At 45.2% G+C, this 22,674-nt stretch overlaps 2 protein-coding genes across 4 annotated transcripts in view; one reads left to right on the top strand and one right to left on the bottom strand.

The window, feature by feature from the left end:
- The window catches only part of LOC130208960 (olfactory receptor class A-like protein 1), a 118,514-nt gene that overhangs the window by 6,782 nt on the left and 89,058 nt on the right, over positions 1–22,674 (top strand). The gene's annotated exons all lie outside the window — the stretch shown is intronic.
- The window catches only part of LOC130208956 (plexin-A2-like), an 89,122-nt gene that overhangs the window by 15,505 nt on the left and 50,943 nt on the right, over positions 1–22,674 (bottom strand). For all 3 annotated transcript variants that reach the window (XM_056438417.1, XM_056438419.1, XM_056438418.1), the window contains 14 exons: positions 22,021–22,117; positions 20,114–20,228; positions 18,404–18,604; positions 16,986–17,082; positions 15,012–15,211; positions 11,374–11,525; positions 10,247–10,364; positions 8,286–8,422; positions 7,662–7,829; positions 5,012–5,105; positions 1,902–2,141; positions 1,390–1,533; positions 910–1,144; positions 537–679 (listed from right to left, as the gene is read on the bottom strand). In XM_056438417.1, coding sequence (XP_056294392.1) covers positions 537–679; positions 910–1,144; positions 1,390–1,533; positions 1,902–2,141; positions 5,012–5,105; positions 7,662–7,829; positions 8,286–8,422; positions 10,247–10,364; positions 11,374–11,525; positions 15,012–15,211; positions 16,986–17,082; positions 18,404–18,604; positions 20,114–20,228; positions 22,021–22,117 — 2,141 coding nt within the window. The remainder of the gene's footprint in view (positions 1–536; positions 680–909; positions 1,145–1,389; positions 1,534–1,901; positions 2,142–5,011; positions 5,106–7,661; positions 7,830–8,285; positions 8,423–10,246; positions 10,365–11,373; positions 11,526–15,011; positions 15,212–16,985; positions 17,083–18,403; positions 18,605–20,113; positions 20,229–22,020; positions 22,118–22,674) is intronic.

Raw genomic sequence — 22,674 nt, 5'->3', positions numbered from 1 at the left:
TAACAACGATCCCGGCCGTGTCGAAGAACATTTTAAAAGCGGTCTTTTTTTTTATTTGATGAAAAGATGAGAAGATTAGCCCAAAATCAGACATGAAGACCCAATGCTACCCAAGACGGGCCCAATAAGCAGCTTAAATGTGAGAGTTCTGCTGGGGAGGGGGGATTTCTCTCTTTGACCTTTTGTACTACAACCAGCTTATTGAACCACTTTGAACTACTCTGGAGTTTTCTGATGACGAAAAACAATCCTCGTGACACCAGATGTGGACAAATAAAACCGGAAAAGTTTCCCTCCAAAAAGACGCACGACTGAGACTGAAGCGAGGCAGCGGACTCCTCCGAGGTCTTCCAGCCGGTGAACAAACAGACCTCGAGACGACACCGAGTCCGCTGACATTTGCTCACTCTGCGGTTTGACGGCACGTTCCCGAACGAGCCAAAATCGATCCGGTTTGGAGAGAACGCCGGAGCCTTCAGGTCAAGGTGTCGGAGGAACTGCATCGCAGCGCCGCAGCGCTCCGGAGGTTTCCTCACCTCCAGCTCTCGGAGCACCGGGTGATCGTCGATGCCGGGGAAGAGGACCCTCATGGCGTACGTGCGATAGTCCAGGAAGGGGATGCCCGCCCGGTCCAGATCGCTCGTCAACTCGTTGATGTCCGTCTGCAGCTCTGCGAAGGCTGCGTGGGGGGGGGGGGGGGGGGGGAGAAAAGGTGCTCGTTAGAATGGGGGTCACTAGCTCCACCTCCAACCCCTCTACATCTGGGGCCTTCGCTTGGACCCACACGGAGCAAAGTCCTCCAATCCGCTTCGAGCCAAAGCCCTGCCCACACACACACACACACACATCAGTCAACACATCAGTCCTACTAAGCAGACTACACGTGACCTTTGATCCCGTCCCGCTCACCTTCCTTGCACTCCAGAGCCACTCGGGACTCCAGGTTGTCCATCTGCATCTGCAGGCGCTTCAGGGTGAGGTCGTTCTCGTGGGACTTCCGCCGGTAGGCCAGCAGGACGATGACCACGATGACGAGGAGCAGCCCCCCTCCGGCTGTGATGCTGAAGATGGCGGGAAAGGTGAGCAGGCTGTCGGACTGGATGAGAACCTCTCCTGGAGAGATGTGGAGTCCTCCTACTTGGACCTGCAGAGTAGTAATAATAACAGTAATGGCGCAATCTTTAAAATTGGTCTTAAAATTGCCTCAAATAACGAAGACAATCCCTGAATCAAAAGATACAATCGCGAGGTATGGACCATTTCCCTGAACAAACGCCTTTTTGAAGAAAAGTTGCACAGCAAAGCCCGCCGGTGACCCACAAACACGGCGACGCACAGACCGACACACGGTGACCCGGATGCATGCGGACAGAGCGAAGAGAGACTGACCAGGACTTTGTGCTGCCCGGTGAGGTTCGGAGGCTCACAGAGCAGCTGGGTGTCGGACACGGTGAGGGAACAGGGCGTCTCTCCGATCAGCACCGTGTAGTTCAGCCGCGCTCCGCCGGACGCCGATGGCACGAGGTTGCGTCCCTGCAATGCAGGTGAGGAAGCGTTGAAGAAAAAACGGCAGAACGTACGAATATATCAAAGGCAAGACGGTAAAAATGCATCGGGATCCCAAAGGAAAAAGGCCTGATGTTCTCTTTGCGTCTGATTTGAAGCATCATTTCTTGCCAGCAGTGTGGGGGCGGGGTCTCGATGGCATCGGGCTAAAGGGGTTTTCACACCCCGAAAATAACTCGACGAGTCAGCATTTCTTTGCACATCTGTGAACTCCAACTCCTCTGAAACGAAAGCGTCTAGTCCGCCCTCTGGGTTTCACCGGGACGCTCCGAAAATGTGCAGGAGAAGAAGAAGAAAGGAAGAAAGGAAAGAAAGCGTGAGCAGGTGTGACGTACTTTGAGGATGACGGGGGCTCCGGGCTTCTGCTCCAGAACCCCGGAGAGGCTGAAGGGCTCCAGGTACGGGTCGGGGTAGTACACGAAGCTGGCGTTGCCGTAGGTGAGCAGCGCCTGGACGTTGTTGAAGACGAAGCCGAACTCGTCGGCGTGTTTGATCGCCTCCCCGCCAGCGGTGGGCTCGGCCTTCAGAGACGGGGCGAAGCAGCTGATGGTGGTCGCGTTGAGCACTTTGCACACCTGGAGAGGGGATCCACGCAGTCGAGTGCGAGACGGCGCACATGGTTATTAATTGCATATATTATTGAAAGACATAAATAATGAATCTGCTCTCGGGTTAATTATGGGAAAAGTCTGGGGGAAAAAAGTATTTTGACAGCAAACATCCTCCGTTTAAAACATTTGCAACCCCTCTACCAACTGTTCATTTCCCTTCAATGTGAATAGTTTCACAATAAGGCAATATGTACATTGTCCTTTCTGTGAATCTAGAATCCACATTTGCCTAATGGGTCTGAGCAGATGCCTCATTTCATGCCCATATGCGGTGGAATGACTTCATTACTTCATCCAGATGCTGTGAATCTACGCGGAGCCTTTTAATCATATTCCACTTGTGTACGCACATAACCATCCTGACGACCCGCGTGGCGTTAACCCACATGACCTTCCACCTGTTGCCGTACCCCCCGCGTGTTCTACCTGCTGTCCATATGTTCACCTGCCTGCTCTCGTGCTTTTGACCTTCTGTCGGTCCACGTGTGACATCCGCTGACGACGACAACGGAGGCTATCGTAGCAGGAAGGTACCATTGCACTTGTTGCCTCCCATTGGAATGTTCTACCCCTCTAATTTGGATTATTGCATTTAAATAAAGTCTGTGGCAGAAGGTTATGATAATTACACGTTTTGTTCAGCAAGATCATCTTCACAAATTAACAACACAAGCGAGAAGGCAAGTGGCGGAAGTACCAAGCTAACGTCGCGATGGTCGTCTAGTGCTTTGTTTATAATGTATTTTTGATGTTGTAGAACAACACTTGTAAATGACTAAAGCTTGTGTTGACCTAAGAAGACCTATATACCAACAAAGCCACAAAATGAACACCACTTTTACTTTTTTTTATAAGCGAGGAGGCAAGCGGCAGAAGTACGGAGCTAACATCGGGCTACGACTGAACGACAACGAGGCGGCGAATGTCGTCTAGTGCTTTGTTTCTTAATGTATTTTTAATGTTGTAGAACAACACTTTTAAATGACTAAATGTGGTGTTAACCTAAAAAGACCTACATTCAGGCACCAAACCAAAAAGCCATTCAAAAAACCCATTAACTTCAAGACGTGGAAACCAAATGCAAAACATGCCGACTCATCTGGATTTTCAGACTCATTCCTGGAAGCTTCTCCAGTTCTGACACGAAAGGAATCCCAGAGAACTTTTGTTAAATGTTTTTATTATTTTTAAAGACATTTTTCCTTCATATCTACCAGAAGCCAAACACCCGCTCACTCGGTATGGTTGATATCAAATGCCTAAAAACGCGTCTTTTCAATGCCAGCATGTGCTTTATGTTTCCCTCGGCGATTCCTTAAAAATCCTCCCCTGAATGGAGCAGATATGTTGAATTCCGCCACGGGACGATATTTTAAGCCTCGGTTTGTATCTAAGGTTTCACAGACGAGTTGCCTCAAGTCAATTAACTGCTTTTGTGATTTCAAAAGATTTTTGTAATTTTCTTTATTTAAAGCAGCTCCACTGATGTTTTTCGAGATACGTGCGATTAGAGAGACTGCCCTCATTAGATTTACCAAACGACCCTCTTTAAGCAGCTGAAGCGGGTCAAAGTTCAGCTTTAATTCCTTTAGATCTCACACTGTAAAACATGCAGTTTTAATTGACTGGATAAAATTCTGGGCCGGCATCATTAACGCACCATTTAATTAGCTCGGGGCAAAACCGCTGACACACAACACTGTCAACAACACATTCAGTGGCCTCATCGAGGTTTGTTCTTCCACCTGAGCTTTGTTGTCTTTATATATATTTATAAATATATATAGTGTTTATTTCCACAACTTTGGGCAGTCTAACTTAATTGTCTAGACCAATACATTTATTTATATATATATATAATATAAATCTAATTTATGCCTATATTATATTATATATATGCATATATATATATTATATATTTTATAGGCATATATATACATATATATGATATATATGTATATATGTCAACTTTGGTTAAAGTGTCGAAAGTAATATTTATGTAATATAATATCTTATACATGTATTGGTCTAGACAAAGCCACTTTGTATCACATTTTTTTGTGTTTATTTCGCTAAATCAATAAACTATTTCTTTAAAATGTCTGCAGAAGCAAACGCGCTCATCATTCCATTTCTGGCATCTCTTCAGCGGTTACTCGTTTAGAGTCGATAAAAAAAAAAAATATATGAATCTCCTTCAAGGTCGAGCCAAAAGTTCCCCTCAGAAGTCTCAAATCCTCGGGGAAATTCCTCGAGTGGTCCACTGGTGTAAAAAACGGCGGGCTAAAGGTGACTAGACCGATGCCACCTGGAGGGGCCCGACACTTTGGAACGATCCATCACTTTGAAGCCAAATGCCCGAGGAGCAGCAGCAGCAGCAGCAGCAGCAGCATTATAAATCACCTCCCGAACCTGAGTGGTGTCAGTCTTTTTTAAACCTCACTTTGGAGTGAAGCTCTCTGTCTGACCTCGTTGTCTGCGTACGGCTTCCTTTCGACCTTCACGGTGACACTGACATTTTACAAACTACGGCCTGTTACATTTCCAGCTCACTTTCTCTCTTGAGTGCAGAGACTGGTTTTTTTCTTCCGACTCGCATCGCATCACACTTTAGCAAATAACAGTTCATACCCAAAACTAAATCGGCTGTAAACATCCTGTCGCCCTGAAAATGTATGAAACAGAACCGGCTTGTGACTGAACCCACCCACTTCACGACTGTGGCAAACTGTCGATAAAGAACAACTTTGCGGTGGCGTTCCCGTCAGCTCCGGTAAGCAAACGGCAATAAAGGTGAAAAGAGCGCTCCGTATTGGAAGTTTTCACACACTCACGTTGACGGATTCATGACCGCCGTATTTGACCCTGACGCGCGGCTCCTGCACCACGTCCAGGTTGGTGCCGGTCACCGTCAGCGTGGTGTGTCCGCTGTGGGCGGAGAAGAGGAGCAAGTTATGGTTCATTAGTACCAGAACTAAGGATCAAAAACACACACAAGGCGCTCCACCTCAGTTCCACGTAGCCTATATATATATATATGTCACATATATATATATATATAATCACATACATATATAACTTATATATAACACATACATATATATCACATATATCATATATATAAATAAATATATCACATATAATATATTAATATCTATCATATATATAGCATGTATATATATTTGGGGGTGGCTGTAGCTCAGTGGGGTAAGAGGGCCGTCCTGCAACCGCAGGGTTGTGGGTTCGATCCCTGCTCTCCCCATTAGTTGCAAGTCGAAGTGTCCTTGAGCAAGGCACTGAACGCCCAGTTGCCTCCCGGGCGCTTCACCGCAGCCCACTGCTCCTTAATAACTAAGGATGGGTTAAATGCAGAGTACTAATTTCCCCTTGGGGATTAATAAAAGTGTATATTTATTTTTTATATAAATATACATGCTACCTGGAACTAAAGCGCTCCACCTTAGTTCCACGTAGCCTATATATATATCACGTACATATATATATATCACATACATATATAACTTATATATCACATACATATACATTACATATATACAGGACTTATTTAGAAAAGTAGAATAAAATGAAAAACAAAAAAAAAATCTGTATAAAAAACAAAAATGTCATGCATTCTGGATTCAATTTATTACAACTTTTTGATTTATTTATTAAGCCTTATTAAAAAAAAATTCTATTATATCTCTTAAAATTTTAAAACTAAAATTAATAAAGTAAAAGAATTTTATAAAGTTTTTGTCAAGTAAAAGAAAAAGAAACCATGTTGTGTTTCAGAATAATTAGACAAAACAAGTGATTTTTTAATTACTACTAGTATATACTTTCATGATATTCTTAAATATTTAGAGATATATATTATTTGAGTTTTCTAAGGGATATTAATCAGCAATAATAAAGAAAAAAAGGCTTTGCAATATTTCAGTTGCATTGTAATGAATCCAGAATGCATGATGTTTTTTTTTTTTTGTGCATTACAGAAAAAAAAAAGAACTTCAATCATCTTCTTCTAATTTTCTGAGACAGTCCTGTATATAAATAAATATATCACATATAATATATTAATATATATCATATATATACAGTATATATATCATATAGCATATATATCTACATATACATGCTACCTGGAACTGAAGCTCTCCACCTTAGTTCCAGGTAGCCTATATATTATATGTGATATATTTATTTATATATATATGATATGTATGTGATATATATATATATATGTATGTGATATATACAAGTTATATATGTATGTGATATGTATATATATATATATATACATATATAATAATATATCACTAACATTTGTGGACTCGCAGTAGCCCTCTTTGGAAAAAAAACCTTTTAATTCACTTATGTAGAAAGAGTATATAGGCAAGCTCCGATTCTTAAGGATTTAATGAGAGAGAGAGAGAGAGAGGTCCTTTTAACGTTCTCCAGGAGCAGCTGCATCAATGCAGGTGTGAGGAGGTATCTGCTCTTTGTTATTGGCCAGGAGAGCCTGCAGATCAAACGGCAAAACCAGCTGGCTGCTGATTCATATTCCTCCGTGCCGGTGGAGGCTGCGTGGCACGAATACGGCTCTGCTTGTTTACATGTCTGCTCCGAATGTGATTAAAAATAAACGACGCCTGTGCTGCAGTGTGAGAGAGCTCAGAAAACCCAAAGTATGAAAGATGGAAACTAAAGAAGGAGTAGACAAGGGGGGGAAGGGGGGTGACAAGACAGAAGTGCTGAAAATAATAGTGGTAAAGAAGAAGAAACTGTCCGATCCTCCTCTTCTCACACTTCAAAGGGTCCCTAAGCTCTGCGGGGCCACACAGTCTCTGGAGTCTAGATCCGCAGGGGGGGGGTAAGCCCACCGCGCAACCAGGTGACGCACCGTTCGGCCGCGACGGGAACCGTCTGTGCGGCATCGCAACTCGTTCATCCCGAGTTTCCTGGAGAACATTTGATTTCTGTTTTGTTTTTTTAAGCCACGACGTGATAATTATCACGTCGGAAAAGAAAGAAGCTACGGCAGCCGGGTCGAGGCCGCGGCCCGACGGCTAAACTTTCTGCTCGTTTACCGCACGGAGCGTCGTACTTCACGGAGAGAGATTTGAGAGTTGGGATTTTAATGACGGAGCGACCGGAACAATAAAGAAACTCCAGGAAAAAAACGGCAACGAGCATCCGATGTATGCAACGATGGCAGATGCCTCGTGACGAGCAGCCGAGCTCCAACGGTCTCGACGAGGAGGATCGTCAACATGCAGCTACGCGTTAAAAAAAAAACGAGATCGCTTCCCTCTCGCTTTACTTCTCACACCCGCCTCTAATTCAAAGCAACGCACCTGAGACCCATAAGCATGCGAGAGCTTTATTTAATTCATTAGTGTGAGGTGACGCAATCACGATAACAAAACATGAACACGTGACCTTCCCCCCGAGGTCATCTATGTGTGTGTGTGTGTGTGTCACCTGGCGATGCTCCACAGGGGTTCGACGCGCTGCACCGTGGGGTCTTCGATGTACTCGAAGGCCAGGCTCCCGGGAGCCGCGGCCCGGTCGACGCTCAGGCTGACCTGCACCGGGCCGGCTCTCGTCACGGACGGCGCCGAGAAGCACACGATCTCCGACGCGGTCCTCCTGAAAAAGAGAGAGAGAGGGTGCGGTTTTACTCGTGAACTCTCTCGATTGTGTCAACAACAATAACAAAATCGCAGACTTCACGCAGGTGCGAGGCGTGGGGGAGGTGTCATCCCGGCGCCGCCTCGTCACGGACACATTAGGGACGGAGCGCCGTAATGAGGAGGCGCGCTCCGGCTAATGGCTTCCTGCCGACTCCTACCTCGCGAGGCGGTTTTAACTTTTAAATAGATCTCTATAAATACACGCAGGGAATAAAAATCCGCCGCTGTGGGTTTCATCACCTCCCCACAAATCATCGAAGACTTTTCCGTGCAACGCACGAACACTTAATTACATCTAAAGTGTGCTTCTTTAAATAGAGTGATCTCTCCCCGTGTTCCGGGTCTCGATTAGAGTCTTCAGTGCGAGTCTGAAGGAATGTGAGGCGTAATGCACACCGTCGTCATCACTCACCTGTACAGCTCACAGCTCTGATTTCCAAAGAGCACGTTCGCGGCGCTGCCGGCGCCCAGGTTCTCCCCGACGATGGTGACCTTGGTGCCCCCGGATTCGGGGCCCCTGCCCGGGGTCAGAGCCAGCATCGACGGGGCCTGCGGAGCCCCGGAGTTCATTAATGATTCATTCGACATAGATCAGACGCCCAATACAGCGCTTCTTATTAATCGGCTCGTTAATAAACCTCTGTGGAACAAAAGCTGAGATTAAAAGTCTTTTGAAAAAACACGGTTCTCTGGACTTGGCTGATCGTGGTGGTGTGAGACCGGCGTCAAATTAAGTCCGCTGCAGGTTATTTATTTTTTATTTTGGTTTTATTTTGTTGTGAGTGCTGTATTGATTTGTGTAGATATAAATGTGTACGGATGGGTGTCGGTAAACTGTGTAGAGACTGTGTAGATGTATAAATGAAAGGAAACTGAGAGCCATACAAGGGGAGGGGTGGGATGGGGGAAAGTTTGTGTTGTGTCTTTGTTTTGTTTTGTCTTGTTTTTTTTGTTCTTTTGTTTGTTTGTTTTTTACCTTCGCATTGAAAATGCCGGAAGGTTATGTTTTGATCGGCGTGTATTTATTTATTTATTTGTATGCGTGTTATTCGCAAAACTCAAAAAGTATTGAACCGAATCGCATGAAATTTGGTGGGATGATTGTTTATTATCCGGGGACCAGTTGATTAGATTTTGGGATCGATCGGGTCAAAGGTCAAATGTCATGAACAGGTCAAAATCTTTCGCAGAACTCAAAAAGTATTGAACCGAATCGCATAAAATTTGGTGGGATGATTGTTTATTATCCGGGGACCAGTTGATTAGATTTTGGGATCGATCGGGTCAAAGGTCAAAGGTCATGAACAGGTCAAAATCTTTCGCAGAACTCATAAAGTATTGAACCGAATCGCATGAAATTTGGTGGGATGATTGTTTATTATCCGGGGACCAGTTGATTAGATTTTGGGATCGATCGGGTCAAAGGTCAAAGGTCATGAACAGGTCAAAATCTTTCGCAGAACTCAATAAGTATTGAACCGAATCGCATGAAATTTGGTGGGATGATTGTTTATTATCCGGGGACCAGTTGACTAGATTTTGGGATCGATCGGGTCAAAGGTCAAGGTCATGGAAAGGTCAAAATGTTCTTGAATCGCATGAAATTTGGTGGGATGATTGGTTATTATCCGGGGACCATTTGATTAGATTTTGGGATCAATCGGGTCAAAGGTCAAGGTCATGGAAAGGTCAAACTCTTTTTTTACCATAGCACGATACATTTTTGTCCAATTGGCATGCAACTAATGCCAAAATGTTCATAATTCAATGCCCAATCTTGTGATATGCGAAGGTATGCGCTCTACCAAGTGCCCATTCTAGTTCTCCTTGTTTTCATCTTATGTTAAAAAAAAAAAAAACAGCATCCTTGTGTAGTGATTTCTACAAGGTTATATATTTGTATATTTTCTTTTTGTAAAATAATATATTCAGCATAACAAACTGCAAATGCTATTTCACTCCAAATATTCTGGGAGGGGGAAATGATTTAATGAAGAATGACGCTATCAAAAATGACAAATAATAGAGTGCTTCTTAAGAAGCAAACAAAAATAGTTCTTGGCTCGAGTGTGATCAACTTTTCTGTTGCCGTTAAAAAATGAAAATAAGGCACTGAGTGAACAAATAATTCAAAGCAACTTCACAGTGATGATGAGCTCACATCTCTTGATGCTCTCCTAAAATCTGACTCCATCTTCCACTCCAGTTAATTATTGAAGAGGCTTTGATGGATGAAATAGTTTAGTTTTTTGAGGGGGGGGGGGGGTTACACCTGCAATCGCACGTTCATCCCAATTCATTGCGAGGACTTGGCGTTTGGCTTCAGAACAAATGGAATAAAGTAAATGTGTGTTTTTTGAGCGCTAGACTCGCCACGAAGGAGTAGATCTGGGAGGACTGCGCGCGGAGCTCCGGTCGGCACTCGCCGACACACAGCTTCACGGGCCCCGGGGCGCTTTTTGGGGGGGCGGCGGCCATTTCGCACACGATCCTGTCGAGGGAAAAAAACACACAAAGAGACACACACACAAAATAAACCGTCACGCAACAGATGCATACAAGTAATAACACACACACACACACACACACACGACAGAATCGCTGCCCTGCGTCACATGCGTTGCTCTGCCGGGGTGATTGAGGCAGACTTTCATGGAAGTTGTGGGTCAATCCAGAGGGCCATCTGTCTTTCTAATGGGAACGCTATAACAGCGATAGAACTCAAATGATAAACTGCACCCCTACCCATCTTCGGCGCACGATTGCCACCCGCCATTACCTCCGGTTGCCATGACAACGCGGTTTTTTTCTTTCTTTTTTCTTCTGCCTTCTTTTTTTCCCCTTCAATAAATCAGCATTGCCTGTCAGGTCAATAAGATAAAGTGTGCCATGAATAAGTCATGATAGCAGACTGACCCCCCCGTGCTGAAATTAATGCTCGTAACGGTTGTCGTGCCGCATTGTAAAAGCGCCGTGTGTGCGTCGCGTGACTTGCCCCCGCCGAGCGGCCCCCCCCTACACGGTCAGACCTCCGCGTGGTCCTCGCCCTTCTCCTCATACATCACGGGAGGTTTCCAATTTTCCTCTGGCATGTTCTCTTGCTTCCTCTTTCTATTATTTTTGTTATTTTTTTTCAAGGATATAAATAAAGTCCCTGCAGCCGGAGCCCAATCGCATTACATGGCTGCGAGAGAAACACACGGCTAACATATTGTCTCCCCCCCCCCCAGTCAGAGACATGCAGCGCATTTCAATTACAGCTACCGCCGACAGCCTCATCACGACAGCGACACAAAGACCGTGTCTTCCTTTGACTCAGCCCCCCCCACACACACACACACACACACAATCCTGCAACCTGTTGCGGCGTCACTGGGCTCCAGCCTATTCACAGTCTGCTTGTGAATGTGACAGAAAAAGAGATTCTGTTTTTTTCTTCCGTGTGTGTGTGTGTGTGTACTGTAAGTACAGTATGAGTACGTGTGTGGAGTCTCTCTTACTGTTCTGCAGTGATGTATCCTTCCTCCTGTGGGACGCACTGCACGCCCGCCACCTCCACGTTGCCCTCCAGCTCGGAGAAGGACAGCCCCAGGTTCAGGCCCTGGATGGTGACCAGCGTGCCCCCCTCCAGAGGGCCCGCCACTGGACTCACCTGGACGCAGGAAAAGAGGAGCACGGACCGTATTTAGGAAGGTGACGTCATTTGGTTTGTGTAGCGCTGCTTTTGAATTCTTGGCGTACACATTTTGGCCGTCGCCAGGGTTGCCAGGTCTGTGTGACAAAACCAGCCCAATGGCCAATAAAACCAGCCTGAGAGCATAAGGTGCGTGTGTGTGTGTGTATGTGGGCGTGTCCCATGTCCATGTGTGTACGTGCTGATCTGGAGTCAGTTTGGTAGGATTTGGGTATAAATATTTTATTTTATTTAAAATATGGATTTTTATTTAAAGATATTCATGTAATTTGCATGCAAAATAGGTCTACCCGAACCAGCGGACAAAAAATTCAACCCGCGGCAACACTTCAAAAGTAGTATTTTCCCATATTGGAGAAAAATGTGCCGTGAAGAAAAATCATGAATAGATGTAATTAGTTACAGTTTTAGAGACTTGCATGGTTTAAAGGGTTTCCCCCAATGAGGCAAGAGGAATATAATGATGGCGGAATTCCAGTCGACTCTTAAAATGTCTATATGGATCTACACTGAAAACCTTCCCAGCAACCAACACAACCTAGAAAGTTCTGTCATATATATATAGTACCTGGGCTTCCTTTCAGATTGTCAATTATTTTGATTTGTTCCTGAATCCACACGACCTGAATCTCCACAGACACACTTCCCTCTGTGTAATCTCTATATCAACATAAAGTACATTTACCTTAAGTCCCAAACTGACAGAGGGGGTTTATTTCTCTCTTTTTTTCCCCAAAAGCCTTGAAATCCACCATAATTCACAACCAAACTTTACTGAATAATGCAGCGAATAACAAAACCCTGAGAAACCCATAGACGAGGTCCCAGCGGGGGGGGAACCTTTGGACCCGCAGAGCGACGCTCCCTCCTTCAGAGACACTAATAATGCGACGGGGACATCAAAGGCTCGCGGCCCCTTTGAAGTGGAGCAGCGCCGCGTCTCCGCGTCTGACCCAGTGAGCTTCAATTCGGGAGTCGGTGACATAAAAGATCCGTCAGCGCTCTCATAAGAGACTCGGGCTGTCGAGCACTTAAGGTATTCAGCCGGCGTGGGATGAGAAGAGATTGTCTCAGGTAAACAGCCACTTGGGCGGGAAATTGGAAGGTGGCCACGGGTTGAAGCGTTTGTTGTATTAATGCAGGAACATCCAACAAGTTGTCTCTGGCGTGTTGCTGCTGGATGCGAAAGAGGTATGAATAGTCCTTCCAGTCAGGAGGCGCGGGACTCAAATGGCTTTTTATGGAAGGAAATACTATTTATTATCTCCTCGGGAAATGTCGTTATACTTACAATATAAACATAGGAACCACGACTATGGTACGGGACCCGGTAGAGCACAGGTGCCCAACACAAGGCCCGCCACATCATTTCATGTGGCCCCTGGCAGCTTGAAAGATGTATGATCACCTTCACCTTTACTGTATGTATGTGTATGTATATATAAACTACCGTTCAAAAGTTTGGGGTCACTTAGAAATGTCTTTATTTTTCAAAGAAAAGCACTGTTTTTTCAATAAAGATAACATTAATCAAAAATACACACTATACATTGTTAATGTGGTAAATGACTATTCTAGGTGGAAACGTCTGGTTTCTAATGAAATATCTCCACAGGTGTATAGAGGCCCATTTCCATCAACCATCACTCCAGTGTTCTAATGGTACATTGTGTTTGCTAATCGCCTTAGAAGACTTATATCTGATTAGAAAACCCTTGTGCAATTATGTTAGCACAGCTGAAAACAGTTATGCTGGTGATATAAGCTATACAACTGGCCTTCCTTTGAGCTTGAAGTTTGAAGAACAAAATTAATACTTCAAATATTAATCATTAATTCTAACCTTGTCAATGTCTTGACTATATTTTCTATTCAATTTTCAATTCATTTGATAAATAAAAGTGAGTTTTCATGGAAGACACAAAATTGTCTGGATGACCCCAAACTTTTGAACGGTAGTGTATATGTATTTTTTCTTCTTTTTTCTTTGTTTTTCTGATTTATTTGATATTAATTTAGGATAGGAATATATAAGCATTTTTTGCTTCTACCTATACCTTTTCAGTCTTTCTGTTTTGTATATTATATAAAATAATATTGTATTGTATTTGATTTGATTGACTGAATAAAATACACAACAACTTAAAGAAATTGAAGAAAAATGTCCTGTGCTTTTATTTTGAAGGTTTCAAATTAAATGGATTTACGTTATAATATTAGAGATTTTTTCTCATGTACAATATTACTACACTCAAATAAACAATAATCAAATGCAAAGAGAGTTATTTTAACTCTGTTGGAGTAGTTTATACGTTTATACGTTCAGTCACAACCCTTTGAGGCCATGATGCTGATGTCGCCCACGGTGAAAATGAGTTTGACACCCCTGCTGTCAGAGCCTTTGCTCTCGCATTTCAATCAAAAAGCTGTCCAACACGTTGCTGAACCAATGACCACAAAGTCATGATAGCTTTCCACTTATTTGCCAAGTTGAGGATGTATTGTTGGTCTTCCTCAGGGTTTCTGAAATATGTATTGCAGCTCTGTTGTTTTAATTGGCGCGTCACCGTGTCACTGGGAGACCAGCGAGCCGTCAGCTTGGAGCTGGTTATTTTCAGGCTTGGAAAAGTCCTTGAAAAACTGTCAATCCCCAAATCTTTGGAAAAGTCATGGAAATGTGTTGTATATGTTCATTTAAACCGTTTGATTAAAAGAATAAACATTTGTATAAATAGTTATTCTTTTAATCAAACTATTGTCTCTCATTCATTTGTGTCATTTAAGGATATATACTCATGTATACGCCAAGATTTCACCAAATGTTTGGTCATTGAAATTTGGTTAAACCCTCCTGTTACCTTTACATTTAATAACATATTTTACCCTCGGGGTCAATTTGACCCCAGCAATTAAAGCCTCCAGAAAATTATTAGAATGAATATTGTTTCCCAAGTTTAAGTGTGAGGTACTTTATGTTTGTTTGTTGACTAACTAAATAGCCCTTTAAATATTTTTAAAAGTTGATATTTCTTATATGTTTGACAGTCAAAAACAGCCTGGGGTCAAATTGACCCCAAAGAACACCGACGTTAAACATTGAATGGCGTCAAATTGACCCTAAAGGTAACAGGAGGGTTAAAGGTCATGGAAAGGTCATGGGAAACAACTGGTCAACATGAGTATGAACCCTGCGTAGGAGCAGTGGGCGGCTGGAAAGAAACCCGCGGAGCAACTCGGGGGTTCAGTGTCTCGCTCGGGTTCAAGAGGTCAAAGGGTAAAACCTTGAGTTTCAAGGACGATCCGCTCGAGCCACCGTCGCTTGAGACCGAGAGAAACCACCGATTCCAGGAAATCGCTTGGCTACAGGAACTCACATCTCACAATCCAAATACACGATATATTTAAGTCAAACATGTCATATTGACAAACAAACAACCAACTGACCTCGGTGATGCGTGGGTTGGTGCACTTGACATTCCTGGCAGAACGGTCCAGCCAGCGGTTGGCGTAGGGCGAGACGGGAGGGCAGTGCTGCCTCATGGTGCACCGGCCCTCGCCGCCGCACCAGCCGCACTGGAACTTCCTCTCGGCCCGCAGACACATGCCGCAGCTGTCCCGCCGGGCGCCGCACTTGTAGAGTTGCACTGTGGGACGGCGCAGAGGACACACCCGGGCGGTTAAAGTAGGGTGGCCAGATCTGAGGACACTTCGTCTAGTGGAGGCGGCAAGGTGCTCAGTGACCGTGTTTACATGCATTCGAATAGCTGGCTTAGTCGGACTGAAATCGAATTATCCGTTTCATGTGAACACCTTTGTTCGACTATGTGCGGTCCGACTACGATCCGATTAACACCCCTGGATAACTCGATCCGATCCGGTTGATAATTCGACTATCGCGGCATGTAACGGTGAATTGGATTAGGAACTGGACTTTGCGTCTTTGCGCATGCTTGAGATCCCGCCGCCCTCCTCCCTCCCTCCCTCCCATGTCGTGACCCGGAAGTCGAAAGAGACGATAAGTTGTCACTGCCGGGAGAAAACAAACAAACAACGCTATGGAGAACACAAGAGCCACCACACATTTCTGGACCGAAGAGCAGACAGAATTTATGCTTAATGTATTGAAGGAGTTGAACATACTAAAGTTCATGGTTCTTTCTCGAAATGTTGATGTTGTTGGTTGTTGTTGGTGGTGGTGAAGAGGTCAAGCGGAAATGGCTGTATCACCACGAGTTGTAATGAAAACAGCGCCACCTATCGTATCGGATATGACATGCTTTCAGCCAATGATTCGAATTACTCACTGCCATGTATATTGGGATAACAGCAGATCCCCCAAAAGATAGCATAGTCCGACTAAAGCAAGATTCGAATTATACCATCATGTAAACGCACTGACTGTTGCCAGATTGGAAATGGTGAAGTATCGTAAAAGGCTCAAAATGGTCGTATTTGGAGGATAATTATCGTGTATCTGGCAACCCTGAGATCGGTCGACCAATGACTGTTCTCTCTACAGTCAGAGCTCGCGCAAGAAGGTGGAACGTAAGGGAGATACCATTTCCAAAACTTGTAAGGGGTAAATACTAGTTTGTGAAAGACCCAGAGAAACACAAATATCCGACGAAGCAAAATCCCGGACGTTTTTGGAATCCCTGCCGGACGCATTTTTTAAGTCTCAAAAAGAGGACATGTCCGGGGAAAAGAGGACGTCTGGTCACCCTGGTTAAAGCAACGAGCGCGTTTCTCACGCGGCAATACCGGTGACGTCTTTTGAAGAATAACGCCGCTCCGAATGAGCTTATTAGTCACACGTCAGCCACAGAACGTGCCGGAAGAATTGGACTCAGTCGAACGGATCCACGCGCTCTTGTACAGCCGGTATTTCTCATCAATTCTCTAAAGAAGACAACTGCCGACCACCACGGAGGCAACTTGAGAATTCAATTAAATTCATGAAAAGCACGTTTGTTTAACTTCTCCCCTCCGAGTATTACGGGGGGAAAAAAGATGGCGAGGTAATCCAATAAAGCTTTCTTTGAAGCCTGTCTCCTCCGTCAGCAGCCTGTGTTCATGCCCATCGGAAGCAACTCGCCCGCGTAATGAGGACGCCTGTTTACATTCACGGCCATCACTGTGGACATCCTTGGAGACGGGGAATGCATTTAATGCACGGCCCTGGATGAAAACTGACATCTACCTTTTATTGCATGATGATGGAGCAGAAAGCCAACCAGATATGAAGATCCACCCCTCAGGGCACACGGGTGATTGGCTGCTTTTCGATAACGCTCCCTGCTATTTTGAACTTTCTCTCAAGGCTCTTATGGGGGGCCTTGAAGTGGTCTCTATGACCCATCTATCCCCCCCCCCCCCCACTGTGAAGTGAGTGCTTCACACTCCTCTGGCCCCTGGCACCTTTAATCTTCTCGGGATTGTCGATGATGAAATTGCCGTTCCATACGATGGAGAGGTCCACTGCCAGGTCACTGATCTTCACCCCCTCGTACAAGTACTGCAGAGCAGGGACAGAGAAAGTGAGGGGAGTTTGCGATAAGTGGATCCAGAGAGAGAGAGAGAGAGTCAAAGTGAGAAAGAGGGGAGGATGGAAAAGAAAGTGGAGGAAAATGAGAGAACGAAAGGGCAGGAGAGGGACGAGGCTTTTAACCATCTGTCATTTCTGCCACGGTGGCCTGCTCCTCTCTGACACGTCGGGCTCGCGGTGGCCAATCATCCGCATCTGAGGGAAATGGCCTTTTCATTGCCTGTCACCGACGGGCACCGTGTGCTCCGCATGGACATGTAGCCCGTGATTCGCCTCCAAAAAGCCTCCCGCATTCATCCCAACAACCTGTGACTGTCGGGAACAACATGTTCTCGGGAACGACCTTGTCTCGTACGCTTGCGAGACAAGGTCGTTGTTGGAAAAAATATCTCTTTCAACAGAACTGGGACCCTTACACATTACAGGATGTTGGACTTTTATGGTCTGAAGGTCTTGCTGGGAGGGGGAGGGGGCACCGGGAAGTCCAAATACTGATCAGGATTCTTCTTCAATCACTGATAAGAAGTTGATCACATGTACTTCTTAACCCTCCTGTTACCTTCACATTTACTAACATATTTTACCCTCGAGGGTCAATTTGACCCCAGCAATTAAAACCTCCAGAACATTATTAGAATTAATATTGTTTCCCAAGTTTAAGTGTGAGGTACTTTATGTTTGTTTGTTGACTACCTAAATATCCCTTTAAATATATAAAAAAGTTGATATTTCTTATATGTTTGACACAGTGAAAAACAGCCTGGGGTCAAATTGACCGCAAAGAACACCGACGTTAAACATTGAATGGGGTCAAATTGACCCTCAAGGTAACAGGAGGGTTAAGAGAGGAGGACTCATCTGCTCATCTGGAGCCTCTTCACAGAGACAATGGAGGCCTGTTTCTGGACAAGATAAGAAACTTGCTGTGGGCCGGTCCGGACCTCATGCCCTCCTGTTCCTGTCTGTCACGCTGGATAAAGGACCAGAGGCTCAGAGATGGATCTTTGAGCAGCAACTTGGAAACATGACTCGTGATTTCTACTTCAAATTCATTGCCTGAATGGTGATTTTACACTCGGTGTCGAGTAGAATTTTGAATTCAGTGTCTCCATCTTTCTTTCAAATTAGCCATACATATATGTTTTCCCCCGACCTCTCCCTTCCCCTCGTCACTCTCCCCCTCCTCTACGCTCTCTCTCCTCGGTATGCGCGACACCCTCTGCACACCGCCCCGCTCAGCATCCGAGCTGCCCGCCCCGCTCGACAGCCGCGAGCGCCGCTGAGGCCGTACCGAGCTGTTCTGGCACTGCACGTTGGTGCTGTTGAAGCGCAGCGCCGTGACGCGGTGGACCAGGCCCTGCACCCGCACCACGCACTCGTAGCCCCGCTGGCCCGACTGCGGCTGCGGGAGGTTCCGGGCCCTCAGCGTGATGGGCCGGACCTCGCCGGCCGGGAGGAGGATCTCCCCCGAGTGAAGGAGCTGAGGGCAGTCCTGAAAAACAGAAAGAGGAACAGGCGTTCTTTCATGCCAGCTGTTGCATAAAACATCAACAGTATTTTAATAACTCTTGGAGATTAATTGAGTTATCCTTCGACGGTATCTGGTTACCTTCGCATTGAAAATGCGGAGGGTTATGTTTTGATCGCCGTGTATTTACTTATTTATTTATTTATTTGTATGCGTGTTCCTCGCATAACAAAAAAAGTTTTAAACCGAATCGCATGCAATTTGGTGGGATGATTGGTTATTATCTGGGGACCATTTGATTAGATGTTGGGATCAATCGGGTCAAAGGTCAAGGTCAAAATCTTCTTTTTACCATAGCACGGTCAATTTGTATCCAATTGGCATGCAACTAATGCCAACATGTTCATAATTCAATGCCCAATCTTGTGATATGCGAAGGTATGCGCTCTACCGAGTGCCCATTCTAGTTATACTTGTTTAGTTTGTATCTTTCTGTCGATGCACGTCGTATCAAATAGAATTGGCATTCACATGCTACATGTTACACTTTCCTCCCCGGTAAACTATGCAAGGCTATTTATTACCTTCGCATTGAAAATATGTTTTGATCGCCGTGTATTTATTTATTTGTATGCGTGTTCCTCGCATAACTCAAAAAGTATTAAACCGAAACGCATGAGATTTGGTGGGATAATTGGTTATTATCCGGGGACCATTTGATTAGATTTTGAAATCGATCGGGTCAAAAGTCAAGGTCAAGGTCATGAAAAGGTCAACATCTTCTTGAATCGCATGACATTTTGTGGGATGGATGGCTTATTATCGGGGGACCATTTGATTAGATTGTGGGATCGATCGGGTCAAAGGTCAAGGTTCTTTTTACCATAGCGTGGTCAATAGCGTGGTCAATTTCTATCCAATTGGCATGCAACTAATGCCAACATGTTCATAATTCAATGCCCAATCTTGTGATATGCGAAGGTATGCGCTCTACCGAGTGCCCATTCTAGTTAATGATGTATTTATCCACAGTAATAAGTATGCTAGTCAAGACTCTGGGGAGAACAGTCAGTCTTCCACTCTGATGGTGATGCTCTGACTTTTTTTGTGTTCAACACTTCAAATGTTCCAGTACTTTGGCTTATCGTGGTCGTTGATACAATAGAATATACACTTTTAAATTAGTTTCGGAAATTAGTTCTGCATTTTTTTATTAAGGAGCAGTGGCTGCAGGTGAAAGCGCCGGAAGAAGCCTGGGGTTCAGTGGGTGCTGTGCCTTGCTCAGAGACACGACTTGGGGAAAATGGGAGGATCGAACCAAACCCCCTGGTTTTGCAGGAGGACCCCCTTACCCCACTGAGCTAAAGCCGTTTAGCGTAAAGTATAGCGTTTAGCTTCAAGAAACACTGCCTTTAAAAACCAGCTGCCGGCAAGGCTGTCGACTCAGATTTTAAAAGGTGAAAGTATCACGTCGGGAGCAGATACATGTTGCTCTCTGAAGCCGCGCCTCTCTTCCTGTGAGCGGAGACGTACCTCCGAGGCGTTGACTCTGCCCTCCTGGAAGGAGCAGCTGCTCGGGTCGTGGGTGCACAGGTTGCGGTATTTACACCAGTGGCACCGAAAGGTGCTGTTGACACAGGAAAGACACCTGCAGGGGCAAATGAACACATTAGCACACGCACACTCGTATGAATGTCTCCTGCTCATTGAACGTTTACATTGTAAAGAAGAAGAGAGAGAAAGAAGGTTTTTTTGTTCCCTCCTCATCATCCCCCACATCTTCCTCTCCCGGGTGAAGATGATTGAAAAGAGGAGACGGATGAAGGATTACAGCCTTCAGCTCAATTCATCATGTCGGTGTGTCTCGCTGAAAGATCAGATGTCCCCATTTTCTCTGCCGACAGCAATGAAGCTGGTCTCTTTGTCCCGGACGACAATAACTGAGCTCAGGCGTGACGTCTTTGCAGCAGAGGCCCCGTCACTTAAAGCCCTCTTGGGCACTTCAAAAGTTAAAAAAAAAGGAGTGTTTTATAAAGAAGATGTCCAGGACCTGTAGTGTCCTTGCCCTGAGCTTTTCATTTGCTTTATATTTCTGTTTTTTGTCTGCGATGAAAAGCGGTACATTCCAACCGTCCACCTCTGGCTCGTTCACTGGAAAGCGAGAATGAAAAGTGACGCGTGGATATCGGACGAGGAGAATTGCGCCACATCTTTGGCTCGGATTCGATCAGCGGCAGCCGGCGGTCAGCCGCGGATTAAAGTTGAACCCTGTCAGATCGGGATTTAATCACATTTCCGTTCGGCTGATTGCGAGTCGACTCTGGGTGGAGCACCGAGCCGCGAGGAGGAGGCGAGCGAAGCCCCCGACGCACCGGACGGAGAGCGGAAGATTGAACACGTCCTATTTCCCTTGTGCGGTGCCACGCGGGCTCCGCTGTGCATCATGGAGGGAGGTGTGCAGAGAACAGATCCGAGCTCCATCAGAATCCTTTTTCTACCCTGAAATTGGTCAATAAGATGAAACCATGAAGAAACTATAAAACCCAGAGCAGCGCTCCGATACTGCGGCTACAAATGCCAATAAATGAAGTGCAGCACTATTACATTTTCATATTAATTGGCTGCCCGGGGCCAATATGGACATAAAAAAATGTGTGTGTGTGTGTGTGTGAGAAAGAAATTCAGCGTGTCGGGTATTAATAGAACTGGACTGGCAGAGATTTCCACGGGTTCGCCTCTGAATGCAGCGTCGGTCAAGTGTCCTGTCCGAGCGGGTGGCTCATCGTGTATCACGTGTGCGTCGGTTCACATCTCCGTGACACCGCTTTCGCTCTCCAAGAATGTGGACAAAAAAATGTAAACGCACAGAAATCCCGATGAAAGTCTTTCCGAAGTGACTAATTCAACTTTTGGCCTTTCCGGATGTTTTGCTAGGCTGTGAAAACTCGTAAAGTTGCTGATGTGCGGGGCACCTTGTGAAAGCTGACAACTGCTGCTAATTGGCATTCATCCTCATAAGATCCACCTTTTGTAGCCGGGCTGCTAATTAGCTCCTCAGCTTTATAGAGCTGACGTTGGCATCGCAGCTCAAAGTCAAAGCAGCTTCCCAGTTTCCAAATTTAAAAAAAATGTATATTGGCGAGACAAAACAGTATTTAAATAAAGTCCTCGTTAATTTACATTAACGGGGGGGTCTGCTGCTTATCTAGTCAGGGTCCTCGGGGACCGCTGCTCCAGTAAAGCGGCTCACTGTGGGCTCTCGCTCCTCGTTGATCGGAATGAAACCCGACAGATGAATCGAACGCTGAGGTTATCTAACGGCCCGATCTTAAGCGGCGCCGAGAGCATCGGTACATCGTTGCTCTCCATCGAGGAGCGCTCCACCTTCTATTGAACGAATCAGAGATGTGTGTGTGTGGGGGGGGGGGAGGGAGACTTACGTCTGATGGGTGCTGCAGTTGTAGAACTTCACCTCTGTGCTGGCGACCATCTGACCGGTCTCCTTTGAGTTCAGACGAAGCTCCACGCCGGCCCAGTCTGAGAGAGAGAGAGAGAGAGAGAGAGAGAGAGAGAGAGAGAGAGAGAACATAGTAAATGAAAGGATGGAGGGAATGTAAATGATACAGGAAAGAGAGAGAGAGAGAGAGAAAGAACATGAATAAAAGGATGGAGGGAATGTACATGATAAAGGAGAGAGAGAGAGAACATTATGAATGAAAGGATAGAGGGAAGGTAAATGATAAAGGAAAGAGAGAGAGAAAGAACATGAAAAAAGGATGGAGGGAATGTACATGATAAAGGAAAGAGAGAAAGAACATGAATGAAAGGATGGAGGGAATGTACATGATAAAGGAGAGAGAGAGGTAACATAATGAATGGATGGAGGAAATATAAATGATACAGGAAAGAGAGAGAGAGAGAGAAAGAACATGAATAAAAGGATGGAGGGAATGTACATGATAAAGGAGAGAGAGAGAGAGATAACATAATGAAAGGATGGAGGGAATGTACATGATAAAGGAGAGAGAGAGAGAGAAAGAACATGAATAAAAGGATGGAGGGAATGTACATGATAAAGGAGAGAGAGAGATAAC

The sequence above is a fragment of the Pseudoliparis swirei genome, chromosome 18 (assembly GCF_029220125.1).
Source record: "Pseudoliparis swirei isolate HS2019 ecotype Mariana Trench chromosome 18, NWPU_hadal_v1, whole genome shotgun sequence".
Taxonomy (NCBI): Eukaryota; Metazoa; Chordata; class Actinopteri; order Perciformes; family Liparidae; genus Pseudoliparis; species Pseudoliparis swirei.
The sequence above is the reverse complement of the archived record's forward strand: the minus strand, read 5'-3'. Positions and strand labels throughout refer to the sequence as shown.